The 21,427-nt window shown below is 44.5% G+C and overlaps 1 protein-coding gene across 1 annotated transcript in view; it reads right to left on the bottom strand.

Moving 5' to 3' along the window:
- The window catches only part of LOC139556313 (scavenger receptor class A member 5-like), a 63,149-nt gene that overhangs the window by 40,585 nt on the left and 1,137 nt on the right, over positions 1-21,427 (bottom strand). Inside the window, exons 2-3 of the mRNA XM_071370133.1 lie at positions 19,174-19,292; positions 15,419-15,547 (exon numbers count right to left, since the gene is read on the bottom strand). Coding sequence (XP_071226234.1) covers positions 15,419-15,547; positions 19,174-19,285 — 241 coding nt within the window. The 5' untranslated portion in view covers positions 19,286-19,292. The remainder of the gene's footprint in view (positions 1-15,418; positions 15,548-19,173; positions 19,293-21,427) is intronic.

The following is a 21,427-nucleotide window of genomic DNA, read 5'->3' as shown; positions in this document are numbered from 1 at the left end:
AACGGATTTGAGTTTCCCTGCATTAAAGTCCCCGGCCACTGGGAGTGCAGCCTCTTGATGAGCGTTTTCCTGTTTTCTTATGGCCGTATACTGCTCATTGAGTGCCGTCTTAGTGCCAGCATTGGTTTGTGGTGGTATGTAGACAGCTACTAAAAATACAGATGAAAACTCTTGGTAAATAGTGTGGTCTACAGCTTATCATGAGATACTCTACCTCAGGCAAGCAAAACCTTGAGACTTCCTTAGATTTCGTGCACCAGCTGTTGCTTGACAAATATACATAGACCGCCACCCCTTGTTTTACCAGAGGCCGCTGTTTAATCCTGCCGAAAAATCTTAAAACCCGCCAGCTGAATGTTATTCATGTCGTCGTTCAGCCACGACTCAGTGAAACATAAGATATGACAGTTTTCAATGTCCCGTTGGTATGATATACTTGATCGTAGTTCGTCTATTTTATTATCGATTGATTGTACGTTCCCTAATAGGACCGATGGTAAAGGTAGATTACCCTCTTGGCTACAACTCCTAACAAGGCCCCGGATCTTCATCCACAATACCTCCGTCTGTTTCTCCTGCGAATTATGGGCCTTGTACTGGGATGAGAGTGTCTGAAATAAATCCTTCCCGTCCGACTCGTTTTCCTGCAGTATGGGATGAGTCATACGACACGGTGGCAGAAACATTATGTACAAAATAACTTACAAATAAGTCCTGTGTGGCCGTGTGGTGCCAGGACAACAACCGCTCCCTCAACATGATCAAGGCAAAGGAGACGATTGTGGAATACAGGGAAAGGAGGGCCAAACACGCCCCCATTCACATTGATGGGCTGTAATGTAGCGGGTCGAGAGCTTCAAGTTCCTTGGTGTCCTTATCTCCAACAAACCATCATGGTCCAAACACACTAAGACAGTCGTGAAGAGGGCACGACAAAGCCTATTCCCCCTCAGGAGTCTGAAAAGATTTGGCATTGGTTCTCACATCCTCAAAAGGTTTTACAGCTGCACCATCGAGAGCATCCTGATTGGTTGCATCACAGCCTGGTATGGCAACTGCTCGGCCACTACAGAGGGTAGTGCGTACGGCCCACTACATCACTGGGGCCAAGCTTCCCATCATCCAGGACCTATATTCCAGGCGGTGTCAGAGGAAGGCCCTAAAAATTGTCAAAGACGCCAGCCACCCTAGTCATAGACTGTTCTCTTTGCTACCGCACGGCAATCAAGTCTAGGTCCAAAAAGCTTCTTAACAGCTTCTACCCCCAAGCCATAAGACTCCTGAACAGCTAATCAAAGGGCTACCCAGACCCGTCTTTTACGCTGCTGCTACTCTCTGTTTATTATCTGCGCATGATCACTTTAACTCTACCTTCATGTACATATGACCTCAATTACCTCGACTAACCGGTGCCCCTGCACATTGACTCTGTACTGGTACCCTCTGTATATAGCCTCACTATTGTTATTTTACTACTCCGCTTTAATTATTTGTGTCACGTTCCTGACCTGTTTTCTGTTGTTTTGTATGTGTTTAGTTGGTCAGGACGTGAGCTGGGTGGGAATTCTATGTTGTGTGTCTAGTTTGTCTGTTTCTATGTCCAGCCTAATATGGTTCTCAATCAGAGGCAGATGGTAATCGTTGTCCCTGATTGAGAATCATATATAGGAGGCTTGTTTTGTGTTGGGATTTTGTGGGTGTTTGTTTCCTGTCTCCTGTGTTTGTTCTGCACCAGATAAGACTGTCTCGGTTTTCACGGTTTGTTATTTTGTAAATTGTTTGTAGTGTTCACTTGTTCTTATAATTAAACATGTTGAGCAGTCTAGGGTCTGGGTGGGTCTGGGTGGGCATCTGACCACGGTGGTGGCTCAGGCTCTGGGCGAGGTCCCCACCCCACCATAGTCAATCCCAGCTTACGTCTACCCCCTATCATGACCACCCTCTTATTTCCCCCACCTAATTTAAGGGACAACACCAAGATAAAGGACAGCTCCGGGACCAGGTAGCTCAGGACAGAGAGGTAGCTCAGGACAGAGGGATAGATCAGGATAGAGAGGTAGCTCAGGATAGAAAGGTAGCTCAGGATAGAGGGGCAACTCCGGACTGAAGGGCAGCTCCGGACAGAGAGACAGCTCTGGACTGAGGGGCAGTTCTGGATTATTAGCCGCTTCTGGCTGAGGGGCAGCTCATGGCTGACTGACGGCTCTGGATGCTCATGGCAGGCTGACGGCTCTGGACGCTCATGGCTGGCTGACGGCTCTGGACGGTCATGGCTCGCTGACGGCTCTGGACGGTCATGGCTCGCTGACGGCTCTGGACGGTCATGGCTCGCTGACGGCTCTGGACGGTCATGGCTCGCTGGCGGCTCTGGCAGATCCTGTCTGGTTGGCGGCTCTGGCAGATCCTGTCTGGTTGGCGGCTCTGGCAGATCCTGACTGACGACTGGCTCTAGCGGCTCCTGACTGACTATCGGTTCTGACGGCTCGGGACAGACGGGCGGCTCTAATGGCTCGGGACAGACGGATGGCTCAGACGGCGCTGGGGAGACGGATGGCTCAGACGGCGCTGGGGAGACGGATGGCTCAGACGGCGCTGGGGAGACGGATGGCTCAGATGGCGCTGCGGAGACGGATGGCTCAAATGGCGCTGGGGAGACGGATGGCTCAGACGGCGCTGCGGAGACGGATGGCTCAGACGGCGCTGCGGAGACGGATGGCTCAGACGGCGCTGCGGAGACGGATGGCTCTGGCTGATCCAGTCTGGCGGAAGGCTTTGGCTGCTCCTGTCTGGCGGAAGGCTCTAGCGGCTCCTGTCTGGCGGAAGGCTCTAGCGGCTCCTGTCTGGCGGAAGGCTCTGTAGGCTCATGGCAGACGGGCGGCTTTGCAGGCTCATGGCAGACGGGCGGCTTTGAAGGCTCAATACCGACGGGCAGTTCATGCGGCGCTTGGCAGACGGACAGTTCAGGCGCCGTTGGGCAGACGGCAGACTCTGGCCGGCTGAGACGCACTGTAGGCCTGGTACGTGGTGCCGGAACTGGAGGCACCGGACTGGAGACACGCACCTTCAGGCTAGTGCGGGGAGCAGGGACAGGGCACACTGACCTCTCGAAGCGCACTATAGGCCTGGTGCGTGGTACCGGCACTGGTGGCACCGGGCTGAGTGCACGCACATCAGGACGAGTACGGGGAGAAGGAACAGTGCGTACAGGGCTCTGGAGACGCACAGGAGACTTAGTGCGTGTTGTCGGAACTGGAGGCACCGAACTGGATACACACACCATAGGAAAAGTGCGTGGAGGAGGAACAGGGCTCTGGAGACGCACTGGAAACCTGGTGCGTAGTGGAGGCACTGGTGGTACTGGGCTGGGGCGGGGAGGTAGCGCCGGAAATACCGGACCGTGCAAGCGTACTGGCTCTCTTGAGCATTGAGCCTGCCCAACCTTACCTGGTTGAATGCTCCCGGTCGCCCGACCAGTGCGGGGAGATGGAATAACCCGCACCGGGCTATGTAGGCGAACTGGGGAAACCATGCGTAAGGCAGGTGCCATGTATGCCGGCCCGAGGAGACGCACTGGAGACCAGACGCGTTGAGCCGGCCTCATGACACCTGGCTCAATGCCCAATCTAGCCCTACCAGTGCGGGGAGGTGGAATAACCCGCACCGGGCTATGCACACGTACAGGAGACACCGTGCGCTCTACTGCGTAACACGGTGTCTGCCCGTACTCCCGCTCTCCACGGTTAGCCTGGTAAGTGGGCGCAGGTCTCCTACCTGCCCTCGGCCCACTACCTCTTAGCCCCCCCCCAAGAAATTTTTGGGTGGTACTCACGGGCTTTTCGGGCTTCCGTGCTAGACGCGTCCCCTCATAACTCCGGTTCCCTTCTCCGGTTGCCTCTGCTCTCCTCAGTGCCTCCAGCTGTTCCCATGGGAGGCGATCCCTTCCAGCCAGGATCTCCTCCCATGTGTAGCAACCTTTATCGTCCAATACATCGTCCCAAGTCCATTCCTCCTTCTTGCGCTGTCCCTTACTCCGTTTACACCGCTGCTTGGTTCTGGTTATTTGGTGGGTGGTTCTGTAACGGTGGTCCTCCTCCTCTTCAACCGAAAAGGAGGAGTATTGAGGGAACCAAGGCGCAGCGGGTTGTGAACACATAATATTTATTAAAGACAAGACGAAAACACGAACTTCACTATAAACTAACAAAACAACAAACGGAGTAGACAGACCTGAACGACGAACTTACATTAAACACGAGAACGCACGAACAGGGAAAATAGCCTACACATAAAAATGACGATGTACAACACAAACCGAACAGTCCCGTATGGTGCGACAAACACTGACACAGGAGACAACCACCCACAACGAACACAGTGAAACAACCTACCTAAATATGACTCTTAATTAGAGGAACGCAAAACACCTGCCTCTAATTAAGAGCCATACCAGGCAACCCTAAACCAACATAGAAACACACAACATAGAATGCCCACCCAAACTCACGTCCTGACCAACTAACACATAAAACTAACAGAAAACAGGTCAGGAACGTGACACCTGCCCTCTAAATACACCTCTGCTGTCTTCAACCAGGATCTCCGCGATCACTGCCTCATTGCCTGCTTGCGTAATGGGTCCGCGGTCAAACAACCACCCATCATCACTGTCAAACGCTCCCTAAAACACTTCAGCGAGCAGGTCTTTCTAATCGACCAGGCCTGGGTATCCTGGAAGGAAATTGACCTCATCCTGTCAGTAGAGGATGCCTGGTTGCTCTTAAAAAAGTGCTTTCATCACCATCTTAAATAAGCATGCCCCATTCAAAAAATAAAGAACTAAGAACAGATATAGCCCTTGGTTCACCCCAGCCTTGACTGCCCTAGACCAGCACAAACACATCCTGTGGCGTCTGCATTAACATCGAATAGCCCCCGCGATATGCAACTTTTCAGGGAAGTCAGGAACCAATATACTCAGTCAGTTAGGAAAGCTGAGGCTAGCTTTTTCAAACAGAAATTTACTTCCTGTAGCACTCATTTCAAAAGGTTTTGGGACACTGTAAAGTCCATGAAGAATAAGAGCACCTCCTCCCAGCTGCCCACTGCACTGAGGATAGGAAACACCGTCACCACCAATAAATCTACGATAATCAATAATTTCAATAAGCATTTTTCCACGGCTGGCCATGCTTTCCACCTGGCTACCCCTACCCCGGCAAACATCTCAGCACCCCCTGAAGCAACACCCACCCGTAGCACGCGCTCCAGCAGGTATATTGCACTGGTCATCCCCAAAGCGAACACTTCCTTTGGCTGCCTTTCCTTCCAGTTCTCTGCTGCCAATGACTGGAGCGAATTGCAAAAATCACTGAAGCTGGAGTCTTATATCTCCCTCTCTAAATTTAAGCATCAGCTGTCAGAGCAGCTTACCGATCACTGTACCTGTGCACAGCTAATCTGTAAATAGCACACCCAACTACCTCATCCCCATATTATTACTTACCCTCTTGCTCTTTTGCACCCCAGTGTCTCTATTTGCACATCATCATCTGCACATATATCACTCCAGTATTAATGCTAAATTGTAATTATTTCACCTCTATGGCCTATTTATTGCTTACCTCCCTACTCTTCTACATTTGCACAGACTGTACATAGATCTTTTGATATTTTTCTTTTCTATTGTGTTATTGACTGTACGTTTGTTTATGTGTAACTCTGTCGTTGTTTTTGTCGCACTGCCTTGCTTTATCTTGGCCAGGTCGCAGTTGTAAATGAGAACTTGTTCTCAACTGGCCTACCTGGTTAAATAAAGGTGAATTAAACACAAATATATATATATATTGTTTAAATCAGGTTCTGTATGCATTCAAATTAGTCAACATACTGTACATTCAAATACATTGGAAATCAATGTATCATGACCCAAATAATGTGTACAGTATGTGTCCAAGTCCATTGTGACTAGGCTACTAGTCGGCCTTTAAAACAATAGATGATCTGAACAGGTCTCTCTGGTTTGTTTAATATTGTTTGTAGAACAGGACTACGCAGGAAAAGGTTTGGGGAGCGGTTATTTTATTACCCATAAACCACTTTGCTTTCCAGCAAATCCTGGTGTTTTCATGCTTTGAAACATCCACCCACTGTAAAGGGGTTATAGCTCACATAGCTGTGTTGATTAACTAGGCACCACTTGATTATGAGTCATAGGGTCCATTTATACAGACTCATGTAGCTCAAGTTTTTTTTAAAGCAGCTGCAATTTCTTTTGCTATTGAAATAGAAATAGTAGTAAATTCTGATTCAAAAAATTACACATGAGTTATGTACCTAGAATAGTAACCTGCCTCTCTTCACTATTAGTTCTTGACAGTGGGAATGAGCACAGTGATTCATTAAAATAATAAATGTTCTCAGTGACATCCTCTTTTTGGGTTGACATTTTTATTTTTATTTTTTGCAGATTTTTTCCTCTTCACTGCACCGGTCCCTTCACATCTAAGAACATTGGCCAAACAAGTCCATGAATTGTCCTCATAAACATGGAGGATCAAAAGTGCAATTGCTTTCCATGCACACAGCAGCATTTATATAACTGAGTGCAAGGATCCTAAAGTTTGTTAAACTCAGTGGAACACTCTCTGAAACACTGTTAAGCCCTATCAGGCAGCTGAGAGAGCCAGACATAATCAGGGAGTTCCCACTGGGAGTTCATTTTGAACTGGAAACTAAACACTAGCCGGGTAACTCACTTCTCACACACTCTCAACATCATGTGCTGAGGTCGAGTAGCCATAAAACATAGAGTGCTTTGATTTGTATTCACTGCTCTGCTCAGCTTCTGAGATTTAGGCTAATCTAACTGTTGTATCTCTATTTTCTCTGTTCTCTCCATTGTTCCCTCCTTACTGTCCTCGGCTCTTCCATCCGTCACCACCAATAAATGCCCGTGAATGACTCTCTTCTCTGTTTACATCAATGATGTCGCTCTTGCTGCTGGTGATTCTCTGATCCACCTCTACGCAGACGACACTATTCTGTATACTTCTGGCCCTTCTTTTGACACTGTGTTAACAACCCTCCAGGCGAGCTTCAATGCCATACAACTCTCCTTCCGTGGCCTCCAACTGCTCTTAAATACAAGTAAAACCAAATGCATGCTCTTCAACCGATCGCTGCCTGCTCCTTCCCGCCTGTCCAACATCACTACTTTGGACGGCTCTGACTTAGAATATGTGGACAACTACAAATACCTAGGTGTCTGGTTAGACTGTAAACTCTCCTTCCAGACTCACATCAAACATCTCCAATCCAAAGTTAAATCTAGAATTGGCTTCCTATTCCGCAACAAAGCATCCTTTACTCATGCTGCCAAACATACCCTTGTAAAACTGACCATCCTACCAATCCTCGACTTCGGTGATGTCATTTACAAAATAGCCTCCAAAACCCTACTCAATAAATTGGATGCAGTCTATCACAGTGCCATCCGTTTTGTCACCAAAGCCCCATATACTACCCACCACTGCGACCTGTACACTCTCGTTGGCTGGCCCTCGCTTCATACTCGTCGCCAAACCCACTGGTTCCAGGTCATCTACAAGACCCTGCTAGGTAAAGTCCCCCCTTATCTCAGCTCGCTGGTCACCATAGCAGCACCTACCTGTAGCACGCGCTCCAGCAGGTATATCTCTCTAGTCACCCCCAAAACCAATTCTTCCTTTGGACGCCTCTCCTTCCAGTTCTCTGCTGCCAATGACTGGAACGAACTACAAAAATCTCTGAAACTGGAAACACCTATCTCCCTCACTAGCTTTAAGCACCAGCTGTCAGAGCAGCTCATAGATTACTGCACCTGTACATAACCCATCTACAATTTAGCCCAAACAACTACCTCTTTACCTACTGTATTTATTTATTAATTTATTTTGCTCCTTTGCACCCATTATTTCTGTCTCTACTTTGCACTTTCTTCCACTGCAAACCAACCATTCCAGTGTTTTTTAGTTTTTATTTTACTTGCTGTGTTGTACTCACTTCGCCTCCATGGCCTTTTTATATTTTTATTTATTTATACATATATTTGTTTGCCTTCACCTCCCTTATCTCACCTCACTTGCTCACATTGTATATAGACTTATTTTTTTCACTGTATTATTGACTATATGTTTGTTTTACTCCATGTGTAACTATGTGTTGTTGTATGTGTCGAACTGCTTTGCTTTATCTTGGCCAGGTCGCAATTGTAAATGAGAACGTGTTCTCAATTTGCCTACCTGGTTAAATAAAGGTTAAATAAATAAATAAAAAAAATAAAAAAATCCCATCTCAATTCCTGAGTAGTAGGGTAATAGTTATTGTGATTGTCAGAGTAATGTGTAGTTATACTAATGCTACTAAGTAGTAGATGACTTTGATTGTATGTAAACTGTTCAACTGTTTAACAGCTGCAACAGCCATTCCGTGGACAGAGGTGTACCAATACAGTCGGTCTATGGAAAGTTTGAGAACATCCTTTGATACGGGAGCACAGGGTTCAGATCTGTATTCATGCCGTGCCTTCTCCGACCTTACAGAGCTGTGATCTCTCAGCATGAGTCAGCGAGTACATCTGAATGACTTGGAGTGATATAGCCCCTCTCTCTTATCTATCCAAAAGCATGGATTAAAGGTTCAGATGTCAGGCCTGGATATTTAATGTGCTGGCTAGGAGGTTGAAGCAGAGCCCTGCCCAGGTCATATAGGGAAACCTCATAAATATTCACAAATGGACACAAATGAAAAGCAAATGTGGATTAAAAAATGGATGGGTGTTGGTTCACACTGGAAACTTGGCAGGGTCCCTGTGAAATGTCCCCCTCCACAGCAGTCATTATGTTATGTTAGTCTCATTCACCCTCTCGAATAATCCACATTTCATTTCACAGGGACTATTTGAAAGCTCTGTTTGATTACTTTTTAAATTAGCTTTATGCTGAACCATACATTTCTAAATACCTCCATGACAGTGTTTGTCTCCCACGATTTCGTCTTCCTTTTCAAATGATGTCAATGGTATTGCATGTTGGCTGCAGTAATGCCTTGGCTTTGCCTCGGCCCATATCCACCTACAGAACTTCAGTTATTATGGTCCTAATGGGAAGAGTTGGAAAGGCATGTGTGAAATTCCCTAGAGATTACACAAAGAGTTAATCATCTAGATTCCCGCTGTTCACCAACCCAACAGGGCTTAAGTCTGTGTCCGGGAACTTCCCTCATTACTAATAATGCAGAGGTGTGGTTTACTGACCAACACTGCATGTTTTCTCTCGGTTATAGAGCCAGAATCTAACAGTGGAACATTACTTTATTAATGTTAAATTGGTCACTAGGATATAATTTGTCCGCCATGGATACCAAGAGCCTGATTCCTTTCAGATGCTCTAGATTTTTCCAAATCAATCTAGGCAACAACAGTATAATTCTAAATTGGTTTAAAGTAAGAATCCACATTTGGGGAAACAGTGCCACTGTTTGCCTCCAGTGGCTTTGTTATTGTTTTTGTTTTGTTGATGAAAACGGAAAAAAGGAGCATCCAATAATTTTTTACAGTACATATTTTGCTGTTCTATAGAGCGTGCAGTGGGGATCTGACATTCAGGGCAGGTGGGGCTGAGCCCCACATTTTTAGCAAAAAATACATATTGTCACGACTTCCGCCGAAGTTGGTCCCTCTCCTTGTTCGGGCGGCGTTCAGCGGTCGACGTCACCGTCTTTCTAGTCACCACCGATCCATGTTTCATTTTCGTTTTGTTTTGTCTTCATTGTACACACCTGGTTTCCAATCCATAATCATGTTCCTTATTTAACCCTTTGGCTGCCCCTTTTGTTTTGTGCGTGATTGTGTTTGTCAAGTGGTTCCGTGTACGTGTTCTGGATTGTTTATGTTTATCCTTGTTGGATTATTGTTGATGTTGAGTAAAGATCGTGGCTTTACTCATACCTGTGTCCTGCGCCTGACTCCGCTTCATTCCATTCACCTGGAACACTGACACACACATATATATATATATATATATATATATACTTTTTGGGAGTGGACTTGCCTGTTTTGCATGCTATTTTGGCATTATACGTGTCACATATCAATAAAAATAATTGAGTTAATAAAGCCACATGCAAACATGGTCTGTTTTTTTCTTTTTTTCTTTTGTGTAAGGCAGCTCCAAAATGCAGGTGTTTCAGCCTAGTTCAGTGCTTTCTGTGGTGGTGGGGCAAACCAGCAGAAAATAGGAGCATTGCGCCATGATTGGCTCAATGTTCTGTCACTCATGGGGACACTACGTCATCGCCAAGCTTGAGGCCTTACATCCAAAATGTAAGCACTTTGGGTCCTGCCATAGAGTTATATTACAAGTGCCCTTCCAAGAAGGCTCAAGGTCATTGTCCACAGATAAAATGACGTCAAATCACGTTACATGTACAGTAGCTTTCAAAGTCTTTCAAAGTCTTAGCTAGCAGTCATCATCATGAATCAAGTCGACAATCTACTGGCAAATCCTTTTTAATCCTTGTCATATGAAGAGAAATAATGAAGAGCAATTATAGATAAAACATATCGGTGCTCATCGGCCTTTGGACATAAAGATTACGCAACAAGTTGGAAATCGCAAATTCAACAATGAGTCGTTTGGAAGGAATCAGTGGCTAACTGCAACTATTGCAAAGAAACCACTAGCCTGCTATTCAATGGAGTGGCTGTGTGCTTTTTTTCAGAGTTCCCAGCATAAATCAAGAGAATACCAGACTTTGATGACAAAATTTGCCCACAAAGGACCATCGCGCCACCTTCCTGTTTAAGTGAGCAGATCACAAGGTCAGTCCAAAAATGTATTGTATGCTGCTGCATAAATGATGTAATATGCCATGGAGATATGTATACTGTAGCTAAGAAGGTAATACTAAGTGTATGTTATGTAGTAAGCTATTAGTAGCCCATGTGCCTCACCCTAATAATTTGGTCTATTTTCACCAATGCGGTATTGTACGGTGTGTGATTTAAAAAAAACTTTTTTGTACAGGTTTGACAGTGCTACTGATAGTAGTGGTGGCGCTTGGCTTGCATGAGCAAATTCAGCTCACTGTCACGCCTACTCCCGCTTCCCCTCTCTGGCACTCAAGGGCACCAGGCTGCCCTTCATTACGCACACCTGTCACCATCATTACGTGCATCAGCGCTCATTGGATTCACCTGGACTCCTTTACTTTGTTGATTGCCCCTCTATATCTGTCTGCTCCTCAGTTTGTTCCCTGTGTCAGCATTGATGTTGTTACATTTTCCCCTGTCCAGATGCTGTTCTTGTTTGTTTCTTGTCTATTATCCATTAAATATTCACTCCCTGTACTTGCTTCTCGTCTCCCAGCGTCGGTCCTTACACACACACAACATTCTGTAATAGAATTCTGTTATTTGACGTGTCAAATTTAAAGCTTGTTTAACACGTCAAATAGTGTGCTGTGACGTGTATCTTTTTTGACACGCAAAGACCCAAACGGCGTTCAATGTGCCTCACCCTGACAATTTGGTCTATTTTCACCTCTTAATTTCTCCTAACATTACTGTTCTGACTCGGTGTTGCTGCACATGTAGCCTATAACCTTTTAGAGAAATGTAATCATTGAATATTGTAAGAGCTTTCATTGTCTGCTTATATGCCCCCTTTATTTATCCTATGGTTCTGACTTGGTGTACAGGGAGTACGCTGTAAGATCAGCACATGTTCTGAATTCTGTTGCTGTACATTTCAAAAGTGCTGAACAAATAGTTATATTGACTACGTCCGTCGTCGCACGCTCATTAATGTCTTAATCGAAATTACGGATTGCCTCTTATCCGCTCGTCGTCTCCTTATGCCATAGTTTGTATATCTCAATTGTCAGTAGAAACCACATTTGTTTAAGCAAATCAGCCATATCAGCTATGTTTTTTAAAAGGCAGTAAATGAGGCTGAATGAACGGTTTGGCTGCCAGACATGGCTCTGCTGATAGCCAGGTGTAGCAGTGGTAAGGTGTTGGAACTGCTGTTGGGACTCTGCTGTTGGGACTCTGCTGTTGGGACAGCTTTATGTAGACCCTAACCATTTGTGGGCACAATTTGTCACCGTTATAGTGCAATTCATGTATTGCTTAGTGTTGTGTTGTGTAGTGGCTTTGCTGGCATGCATCCCAATTTCTTTTTTGCCCCACCAAGATTTACATGCTAAAATCACCACTGAGATCATGCAATGATGTCCAAGGAGAGAAAACTGTGTTTGCTGTTTGCAGCAGTGGTTGGCTCCTCAGAGGAGGAAGGAGAGGACCATCCTCCTCAGTAAATTTCATAAAAATAAAAAGAGTGAAACATTTAAAAAGTTATCCATTTAAAAAGTTATCCATCCAACTATACAAAATATATTCATATGCCACCAAATAATTGATTAAAACACACTGTTTTGCAATGAAGGTCTACAGTAGCCTCAACAGTACTCTGTAGGATAGTACCATGGTGTAGCCAGAGGACAACTAGCTTCCGTCCTCCTCTGGGTACATTGACTTAAATACAAAACCTAGGAGACTCATGGTTCTCACCCCCTTCCATAGACGTACACAGTAATTATGACAACTTCCGGAGGACATTCTCCAACCTATCAGAGCTCGTGCAGCATGAACTGACATGTTGTCCACCCAATTAAAGGATCAGAGAATGAATCTAGTACTGAAAGCATAAGCTACAGCTAGCTAGCACCGCAGTGCATAACATGTGGTGAGTTGTTGACTCAAAGAGAGAGAAAGACAATAGTTGAGCAGTTTTGAACAAATTAATTTCTTCAAAAATGGAGGAGCAAGAGAGAGAGGGAGAGATTTAGTTGAAAAAAATTAACTTTCACTTACTTAACTAACCAACGCAGCTAGCTAGTTTAGCCTACTCAAACAACCAGCTCAAACAGAGGGATGCTATGTTAGCTAGCTGGCTATGACTATCCAACAATGGAACTCTTCCAAGTCAAGGTAAGCTTTTGGTTTTACCACCGGGGCCCTCTGGATTAACTGCTAAACTGCTTACTAGCTGTACACTGCACTGCATGATTGTAGCAGGTTTACTAACGTGTTAGTTCTATTAGCTATGTTGACGTTGATGTTACTTTAGCTAATATGGTGACAACAATGTAGGCTGTGTGTAGCATTTATGAAGGTTTGGCTTGGAAAGTTTTTTATCGCCTGGTCACAGACAGGTGATGTGTTGTGCACTGAAGTCCATAAGCAAAGGGAAAAGGTGAGAGGAGGAGAGCACATAGATGTGAGAAGGAATTATATATACAATGAGCTGTTTATATGTGCCTATGAAAGTGATTAGGAGTATATTCATTCCGCCGATTCCTTTGAAAAACCTTTCTTAAACGAAGATGCAAATTAAACGAAACGGGGATAAACATACCTGAAGTTGTCCAATAGAAACTCACTTTTGCAACTGTTGGACTAATGATTACACCCTAGATCAGCTAGATGCAGGCAAGAGTGTGCAAGGCAATATTGAATGTGTCACTCTCTGTCCATGTGTCACTGTCTGTCACCTCAAATCTTTCTCTCGACCTGTTTGCACCTACATTGTAAACTTTCATTCATAGGCTAGGTTGTAGCAACCTCATGATGGGTATAGGGAAAATGTTTGTATCATGTAGTAACCTAAACCTATCGATGTGACATTCAACTGGGTGAATGGAGTCATCCCAGTCAGTCATCCAATATGCTGTAATAGAAAAAAAGCTATACTCATAAAGAAATGATCGTCCTCCTTACATCTTAAATGGTCCCGAACGCCATTGGTTTGCAGTAACTTCTTTGTTGTAATATCCCAAACGAACATGTGAGTTTCAGCTTTAAGGATTCTAGCTTAACTGTATTATGGCTGTGTCACAAAGCCAGCGATACACAACGACAACAAAAAAATCTTTCCATAAATCCAACTTCAAACTTCCCCCAGAATGGTTATTCGTTTTGAAAGACCGTCAAAACATTGACTCCACATCACTCCCCTTTATGTTAGTCCTGCTGCTCACATCTAACTAAAACACCAAGGTGTTTCCCAGGTCTGATACACCAAAGGTCACCAGGGCATAGATTCTAACCCTGGCAAGTCACGTTATAGACATCCCTCCCCAGACACAAAGACCCAGGCCTGGAGGTGAGGAGGAGAGGCTCTAGGCACAGCTCTGTCAAGACTGATTAATGACACTGTTACAGACCGTGCAGCACTGCATTACCTGACGACACAACTTCCAGGAGTGGAAGGAAAGGTCCTCAGCCGCCAGGCAGCACCATGGGCGAGCTCTCTCGAACGTGTTGATGGGAGTCCAGTTTCTCCTCAACCATAACACACAACACACACACACGGACCCTGTGAGAGCCAAGATGGCCATGGTGGAGTCCCTCCAGGGGCCGTGGAGTATTGGAAACACGTTCCTGTCAGTCTCTGCATGCCAAATCCATCCACATGGCCTCTCTCTCCACAATGTCACATAAGTAATGCACTGAGGCAGGTACATGACTGAGAAATACCATAGGGAAGTGTAGCCCTCTTTCAGCACCATAACTTTTAAAGATGAGGATTGCAGTATGTCTCAGGTAACCTTAGTCATATGTCAGGGTTGGTTACTTAAGAAAAAAGTATTGTTCCAAGAATGTTACAACTACTCTATAGGCCTTTGCCAATGCCATTGTTTGGGAAGACAGCCTGTCGACAATCAAAGCTACAGTCTGTTTGATTTTACTAAAAGCTGCTTTTCCTACTGCTTTCATTGGTCTCAAGCTACACTCTCCAAATGTACAAAGAAATGGCTTTTCTCAAATTACCAAAAATGTCTCTTAATCCATAAACTGAAATAGGCAGTCGCTTATGTTTAAAGTGAAGTACAATTGCAAAGCACAATCCTTATGTGTTTCCTGAGACAGACTAACTGTTTTAATGTGGCAGTAGCCATAGGTTTTCCCATTAATTCTTAATCTTGTGGGATCACTGATGTCATTGGTTGCAAACGGCTGGAGACCAGAGTTCTCAAGTGAAACCAGATGGACTAACAATTTGAAATTTCAGTTGAAGAACTTAAGAACTGAACACATCTCAACTCATTCTGTTTTTCACTTTAAGTCAACCAGAATACCCGCTTCAGACAGTGTATGTCGTTGAGTTCAATCACATTTGATCCCACAGAGAAAAATGTAAAGAATAGCATAATATATACAGTTCTTGGGAACTGGAATAACACTGACAGTGTCCAATAAGGTATTTATCTTATTTCACTCAACCAGCCAGATAGAGCTGATGTGGTTTGTGTATATAAACTCTTAGATAGACAGCTTGGCAATAACATGCTTTGTAACTCAAGTGACTTGACTTACCTGCTAAACAGAGACCAAAGATGCTCAGGAGTACCAAGATGTATAGAGACACGATGGCATACTTGATGGCAGACAGGGAGTTCAGGTGGCTGCAGCAATTGTCTGGCTTTCTTCTCTTGGCAGAAACAGCTGAAAAGAAAACATATCTTTAGAATTGGAAGACAAAGATGGATACAACGGCTCTTAGAGGGGGTCTGAATTGAGGGGCCATGAGGATAAAAGAAGCTGTATGAAATGAGGATAAAATGTCATGAGGATAATATTCTTATGCAGTGATGAAAAGGTCCTACATAAAAATGCATGCCTGACTGTCAACTGAATGACTTGTTGCATTGTTGCGGCCATCTCTCATAACATAGACTTTATGAGTGCTAAAAATCCCCCCAAATGATTGTATTATTGTTCTATTAGTACTGACGTAGCGAGTTGGCAGCCTTGATTCTTCACTGGGCTGATATTGTAGTCAGCATGAGAGTCAAAACAAAGTCTGCATGTCTGGCATTTGGCCTGAGATCTATTGGTCACCACTGCACCATACTGTACATCACAGGGCTGCCACACAGATACAGAGCAATAATAGCTACAATCGGTAATTTAACCCCTTAACACACTGTCCAGGTTGAACATAAAACTGTCATCGTGGCATTCTAGTTGGGAGTTTGTGTATGTGTCATGTGCTTGTGAGGAAGCTGTTTAGATTAAACTGTTGTTGCTGAGGAAACATTCAACGCTGGTCAAATAGGCCCAGAAGTAGGGTGACAGAAGACATTATTCAGGCAAAGAAGATCTCAGTCCAATAGGAATCTGATATAAATTCCAAAGTGTCTAATGCTATTAGGTCATGAAGCACATTGTCTTATTTCGAGGAGACATAAGCCCTGAGAGAGACCAAGGGGAAAGTATTACACACTTTCATTTTATGTTCTCCTGGCAAGCAATCCCAGGCACAAGACTAAAAATGAGTAGTCTCCCCAATCCTTCCTTGTCTCTCTTTCTCTCTGTGGAGCATATAGCTCTGAAATCACAGAGGAGACTTCTCTAGAAGACAAGGCCCTCAACCCATTTCCCATAAACAGTCTTGAGCCTGCTCTGTAGCCCTACAGCATGGTGGTTTCAATTGTACCAATACAGTGGGTTTGGTGACGAGTATGAAGTGAGGGCCAGGCAACGAGCGCATACAGGTCGCAGTGGTGGGTAGTATATGGGGCTTTGGTGACAAAACGGATGGCACTGTGATAGACTGTATCCAATTTGTTGAGTTGAGTGTTGGAGGCTATTTTGTAAATGACATCTCCGAAGTCAAGGATCGGTAGGATGGTCAGTTTTACGAGGGTATGTTTGGCAGCATGAGTGAAGGATGCTTTGTTGCGAAATAGGAAGCCGATTCTAGATTTAATTTTGGATTGGAGATGCTTAATGTGAGTCTGGAAGGAGAGTTTACAGTCTAACCAGACACCTAGGTATTTGTAGTTGTCCACATATTCTAAGTCAGAACCATCCAGAGTAGTGATGCTGGACGGGCGGGCAGGTGCGGGCAGCGATCGGTTGAAGAGCATGCATTTAGTTTTACTTCCATTTAAGAGCATTTGGAGGCCACGGAAGGAGAGTTGTATGGCATTGAAGCTCGTCTGGAGGTTAGTTAACACAGTGTCCAAAGAAGGGCCAGAAGTATACAGAATGGTGTTGTCTGCGTAGAGGTGGATCAGAGAATCACCAAGAGCAAGAGCATCAAGATCTCTGTATACATCAAGATCATTGATGTATACAGAGAAAAGAGTCGGCCCGAGAATTGAACCCTGTGGCACCCCCATAGAGACTGCCAGAGGTCTGGACAACAGGCCCTCCGATTTGACACACTGAACTCTATCAGAGAAGTAGTTGGTGAACCAGGTGAGGCAATCATTTGAGAAACCAATGCTGTTGAGTCTGCCGATAGGAATGTGGTGATTGACAGAGTCGAAGCCTTGGCCAGGTCGTTGAATACGGCTGCACAGTATTGTCTCTTATCGATGGCGGTTATGATATCGTTTAGGACCTTGAGCATGGCTGAGGTGCACCCATGACCAGCTCTGAAACCAGATTGAATAGCGGAGAAGGTACAGTGGGATTCGAAATGGTCGGTGATCTGTTTGTTAACTTGGCTTTCAAAGGCCTTAGAGGGGGGGGATGACCGCGGCTGCTTTCCAATCTTTGGGAATATCAGACGATACGAAAGAGAGGTTGAACAGCCTAGTAATAGGGGTTGCAATAATTTTGGCAGATAATTTTAGAAAGAGAGGGTCCAGATTGTCTAGCCTGGCTGATTTGTAGGGGTCCAGATTTTGTAGCTCTTTCAGAACATCAGCTATCTGGATTTGGGTGAAGGAGAAATGGGGGAGGCTTGGGCGATTTGCTGTGGGGAGTGCAGGGCTGTTGACCGGGGTAGGGGTAGCCAGGTGGAAATCATGGCCAGCCGTAGAAAAATGCTTATTGAAATTCTCAATTATAGTGGATTTATCACTGGTGACAGTGTTTCCTAGCCTCAGTGCAGTGGGCAGCTGGGAGGAGGTGCTCTTATTCTCCATGGACTTTACATTGTCCCAGAACTTTTTTGAGTTTGTGCTACAGGATGCAAATGTTAAAGGGTGGGTAAATTGAAATTTTTCAGTTGAATTTGTACTAAATACTAAATCACACTAGTTTTCCTGTGAAAAAGAAATCATGTAAATAAACCTTCCACAGAAAAACGCTGGTGCTTTGTATGGCGTCATGTATATCATATAGCCCATTACCATTCACCCTGATATAGCAAATATACATTACAATATTTACTTATCTTAGACATTCATAGGGGTCAATTAAGTCTAAACACAAGGTGACATCAGGCAATGAGAGAATTAATATTTATAGAGATGGAGCAGAACAGAACTTCTACGTTTAAAAATTCCTGCAACATTAAGACATAGACGCTGTAATACATTGGACACAACACCAAAGAACACAAGTTAATGTGGCATTATGTGGCTGCATGTTCAGCCTGGCTTTTTTATAGGTTGTGTGATGGCAACAGGATCCTTGAATGTTTACAGTGAGTATGCTTGGCAGCTTAGGGACAGATTAGTTGAGTTGGACAAGTAGAGGCCAACTGAATTTGTACTGAATCTGTTAAGGCTTGATAAGCATTTCCCACCAGCGTGGCATGCCGGAGGTCCTAACTTGTGAACACTGTACAGTTGATTTGTTCAACTGCACCTGACCAAGCCCAACACCCTCACACATTCACACACACAACATACTATCAGCACTTAGTCTTTATTGACCGCTCGCTGGGTGAGAGAACTCGGCAGACCCCAGGAGTCAGATTTCCTATATTTACCTTTGCAGTTACAAGCATATCCTCTAAAAAGGCCATGACCAAGTAGGGTCAAAGGGACTCTGCTTGCATCACTCCATGAGCTGAAATATGAGCACATCACATATGGAGGTACAAAATGAGTTCTTACATCAATGGCAGAATTCAAAGACGATTTGACCCGATTTGGTCATGGCCTTTTTAGAGGTATGCTTGTAACTGCAAATATAAGGAAAAGGGAAAGGGAAATCTGACTCCTGGGGTCTGCAGATTTCCCTTACCCAGCGAGTGGTGAAAAAGCACGACGTGCTGATAGTATGCTGTGTGTGTGAATGTGTGAGGGTGATTATAAGCCTCTGGGCAAACGTGTGAAAGGTCAAGGGGAAGGATTTATACAGGATAAGAAGTGACATGGCTTCTTTACCATCTTCACACAGGTTGAGCTTTGATAGGTTTCTGCCATCGTAGCCCTCCTCATAGAAGGATCCGTTCTCCCTCTCTTCATATGTACTCAGGTACATGGCCTTATTCTCCATTCAGGAACTGTAGGGAGGACAAAACAGATTATTTTCATGTCACCAAAGCAATATGTAAGATGTTAGCAATGTATGTTATTCTTCAATAACACAAACTCCAAAGCAAATCAGGGGGAGGAAAATAGGTTTATTCAAAGAGGACAAATCATACGGGGAGTTAGATGGTCATTCTCCCCTGTCCTTGGTGATGCTCTCACAGTGATTCTCTCCTGTGGTTCTCTCCAGTGAATCTCTCTCCACAGAACAAAGGGACAGCATGTAGTTTTATAACCCAACCCTAGCCTGTGGTTGACCAATTAGAACTCCTTGCAATAAAACTAGCCCATGACCAAATAACAAGTATCCTATTTCAGAAGACATATTCCTCCCATGTCTCTGAACCATTGATCAATAACTTCCTATTACAGAATAAAACCTAATTTCCATTGATCGTTAGTTCTATTCTCGTACTCTTGTCTCTGCGTTGTGTATTTATCTTCGACATATTCTTACAAAGACAACCATATGAGTTCTGTATATGTATGTAAGTATTTGTCAATTTGTTATAGCACATTTGTTGTGGCACATATAATTACAGCCCAAAATGTAATGCAAACCACCCCCCATTCTATCAAGCTGTATTTCTCCCCAGTATTTTTTATAATATTGAGTCTATCTGATCTGTTTCTTATGAGGCATGACTGAGTGTCAATTTCAAATCCTAAGTTTTAAATCATCACCAGACTACTAATGTGGCTGCCTGTCAGTGTCGAGGCATTCATTATTAATTTGAAGTTGAAGTGTGGAGGTAGGGTCATAGGTCAAGCACTGTATTCCCTGTCTCTCAGACTACTACACATTATTCAAGAGGGCAAAGCTCCACAAGTATTCTTACCGATCTATTACCTTATTATCTTCTCAGCATGGAATACAAAACCAAAACCAAACTCATAACTTTTCTCTTTAAAGCAGACAGCAGAGCCTCTAACATAATGCAAGTGGCATGGATTGAATTATATTAATCCATGACAAGAATATAGAGAATCGAAAGCCTCCTGTGCTGCCATCTAGTGCCATAAATCTGACTGTGGTCTATGAGCAAGAAAGAGATAAAATGGCTGACAGTAAACATTCCTAGCTGAACAGCTGTGTGAGAGAGAGAGTGATGCTCCCCCACATTCCTAGGCCACAGCTCAGGCAGACCTATGGACCCCTCCCGTTACAATAAGAACCAGTAGCAGCAGGCAAGAAATTAGAACCTTATAAAAAAAATGAATAATCTCCTAGATGTGGGATTAAGGTGCATGTACCTTTTACAGTATGCTATGGCTGAGAAAAAAGTGTAGTTTGGACATCAGTTGGGAATAGGTCAATATTAACCGTGTAATAGAGAATATAATGTGAAATACAGAGACGGATGTGGGACTGTTGAACCAAGTCATTAAAAGGAGCTCAATCTGGACTTTTTCATTAAGCAGCGGGAGTGTCAGTTGACATTTTCGGGCAGACACAGCTATTACCGAACCAGGCTGCTAGGAAACCTGTATGTGATCACCACCGCTGATCATAGTCACCCAATGCAAACTTTTGAGAAAGTACATCCCTACCAATGCCCAGGAAGCCATCCTGCCATCTCTCACACACCACTGTGTTTTTCCATGGAGGCAGGGCAGTGGTAGGCTCCAGACATATTTCCTTTGGAATTGGAAGCTACAGTACAAGTCTTCCATGGTACTGCTCTACCTGGCAATGAGTGAGCCATGTGATGTCTCCTCAGATACAGGAACAAACACATGAGCATGTCCAATCTCCATGAGGAACTTCTTTGTGTATCATGAAAAATAAAGTCTCTAGGCAAAGGGAGAGGATAAAGCCCTCCATCCATCATTGTGACAAAAAAGCCCACACTGTGATTTGTGACTATGCCATAGTAATGTTTGCCTTCTCTCTGCCAACCAGGGAGGTCTGAATAGACATAGACTAGACACACTGAGAACGTGCACACATGGATGGTGACCGAATCTAAAGGAGAGAAAACAATTGAAATGTCCAGTGGCCAGGCGCGTACCTCACAGCTGAGTGGCCTCTCTGTGGAGTGAGTGCACGATGTCAGCCGAGCTCAGCGGTGTGGTCTCAGAGAGACATCCCGTATCCATCCGTCCG

Source organism: Salvelinus alpinus, chromosome 27, assembly GCF_045679555.1.
Source record: "Salvelinus alpinus chromosome 27, SLU_Salpinus.1, whole genome shotgun sequence".
In the NCBI taxonomy this organism is placed as follows: Eukaryota; Metazoa; Chordata; class Actinopteri; order Salmoniformes; family Salmonidae; genus Salvelinus; species Salvelinus alpinus.
Note: the sequence above shows the minus strand (reverse complement) of the source record. Positions and strands in the feature narration are given on the sequence as shown.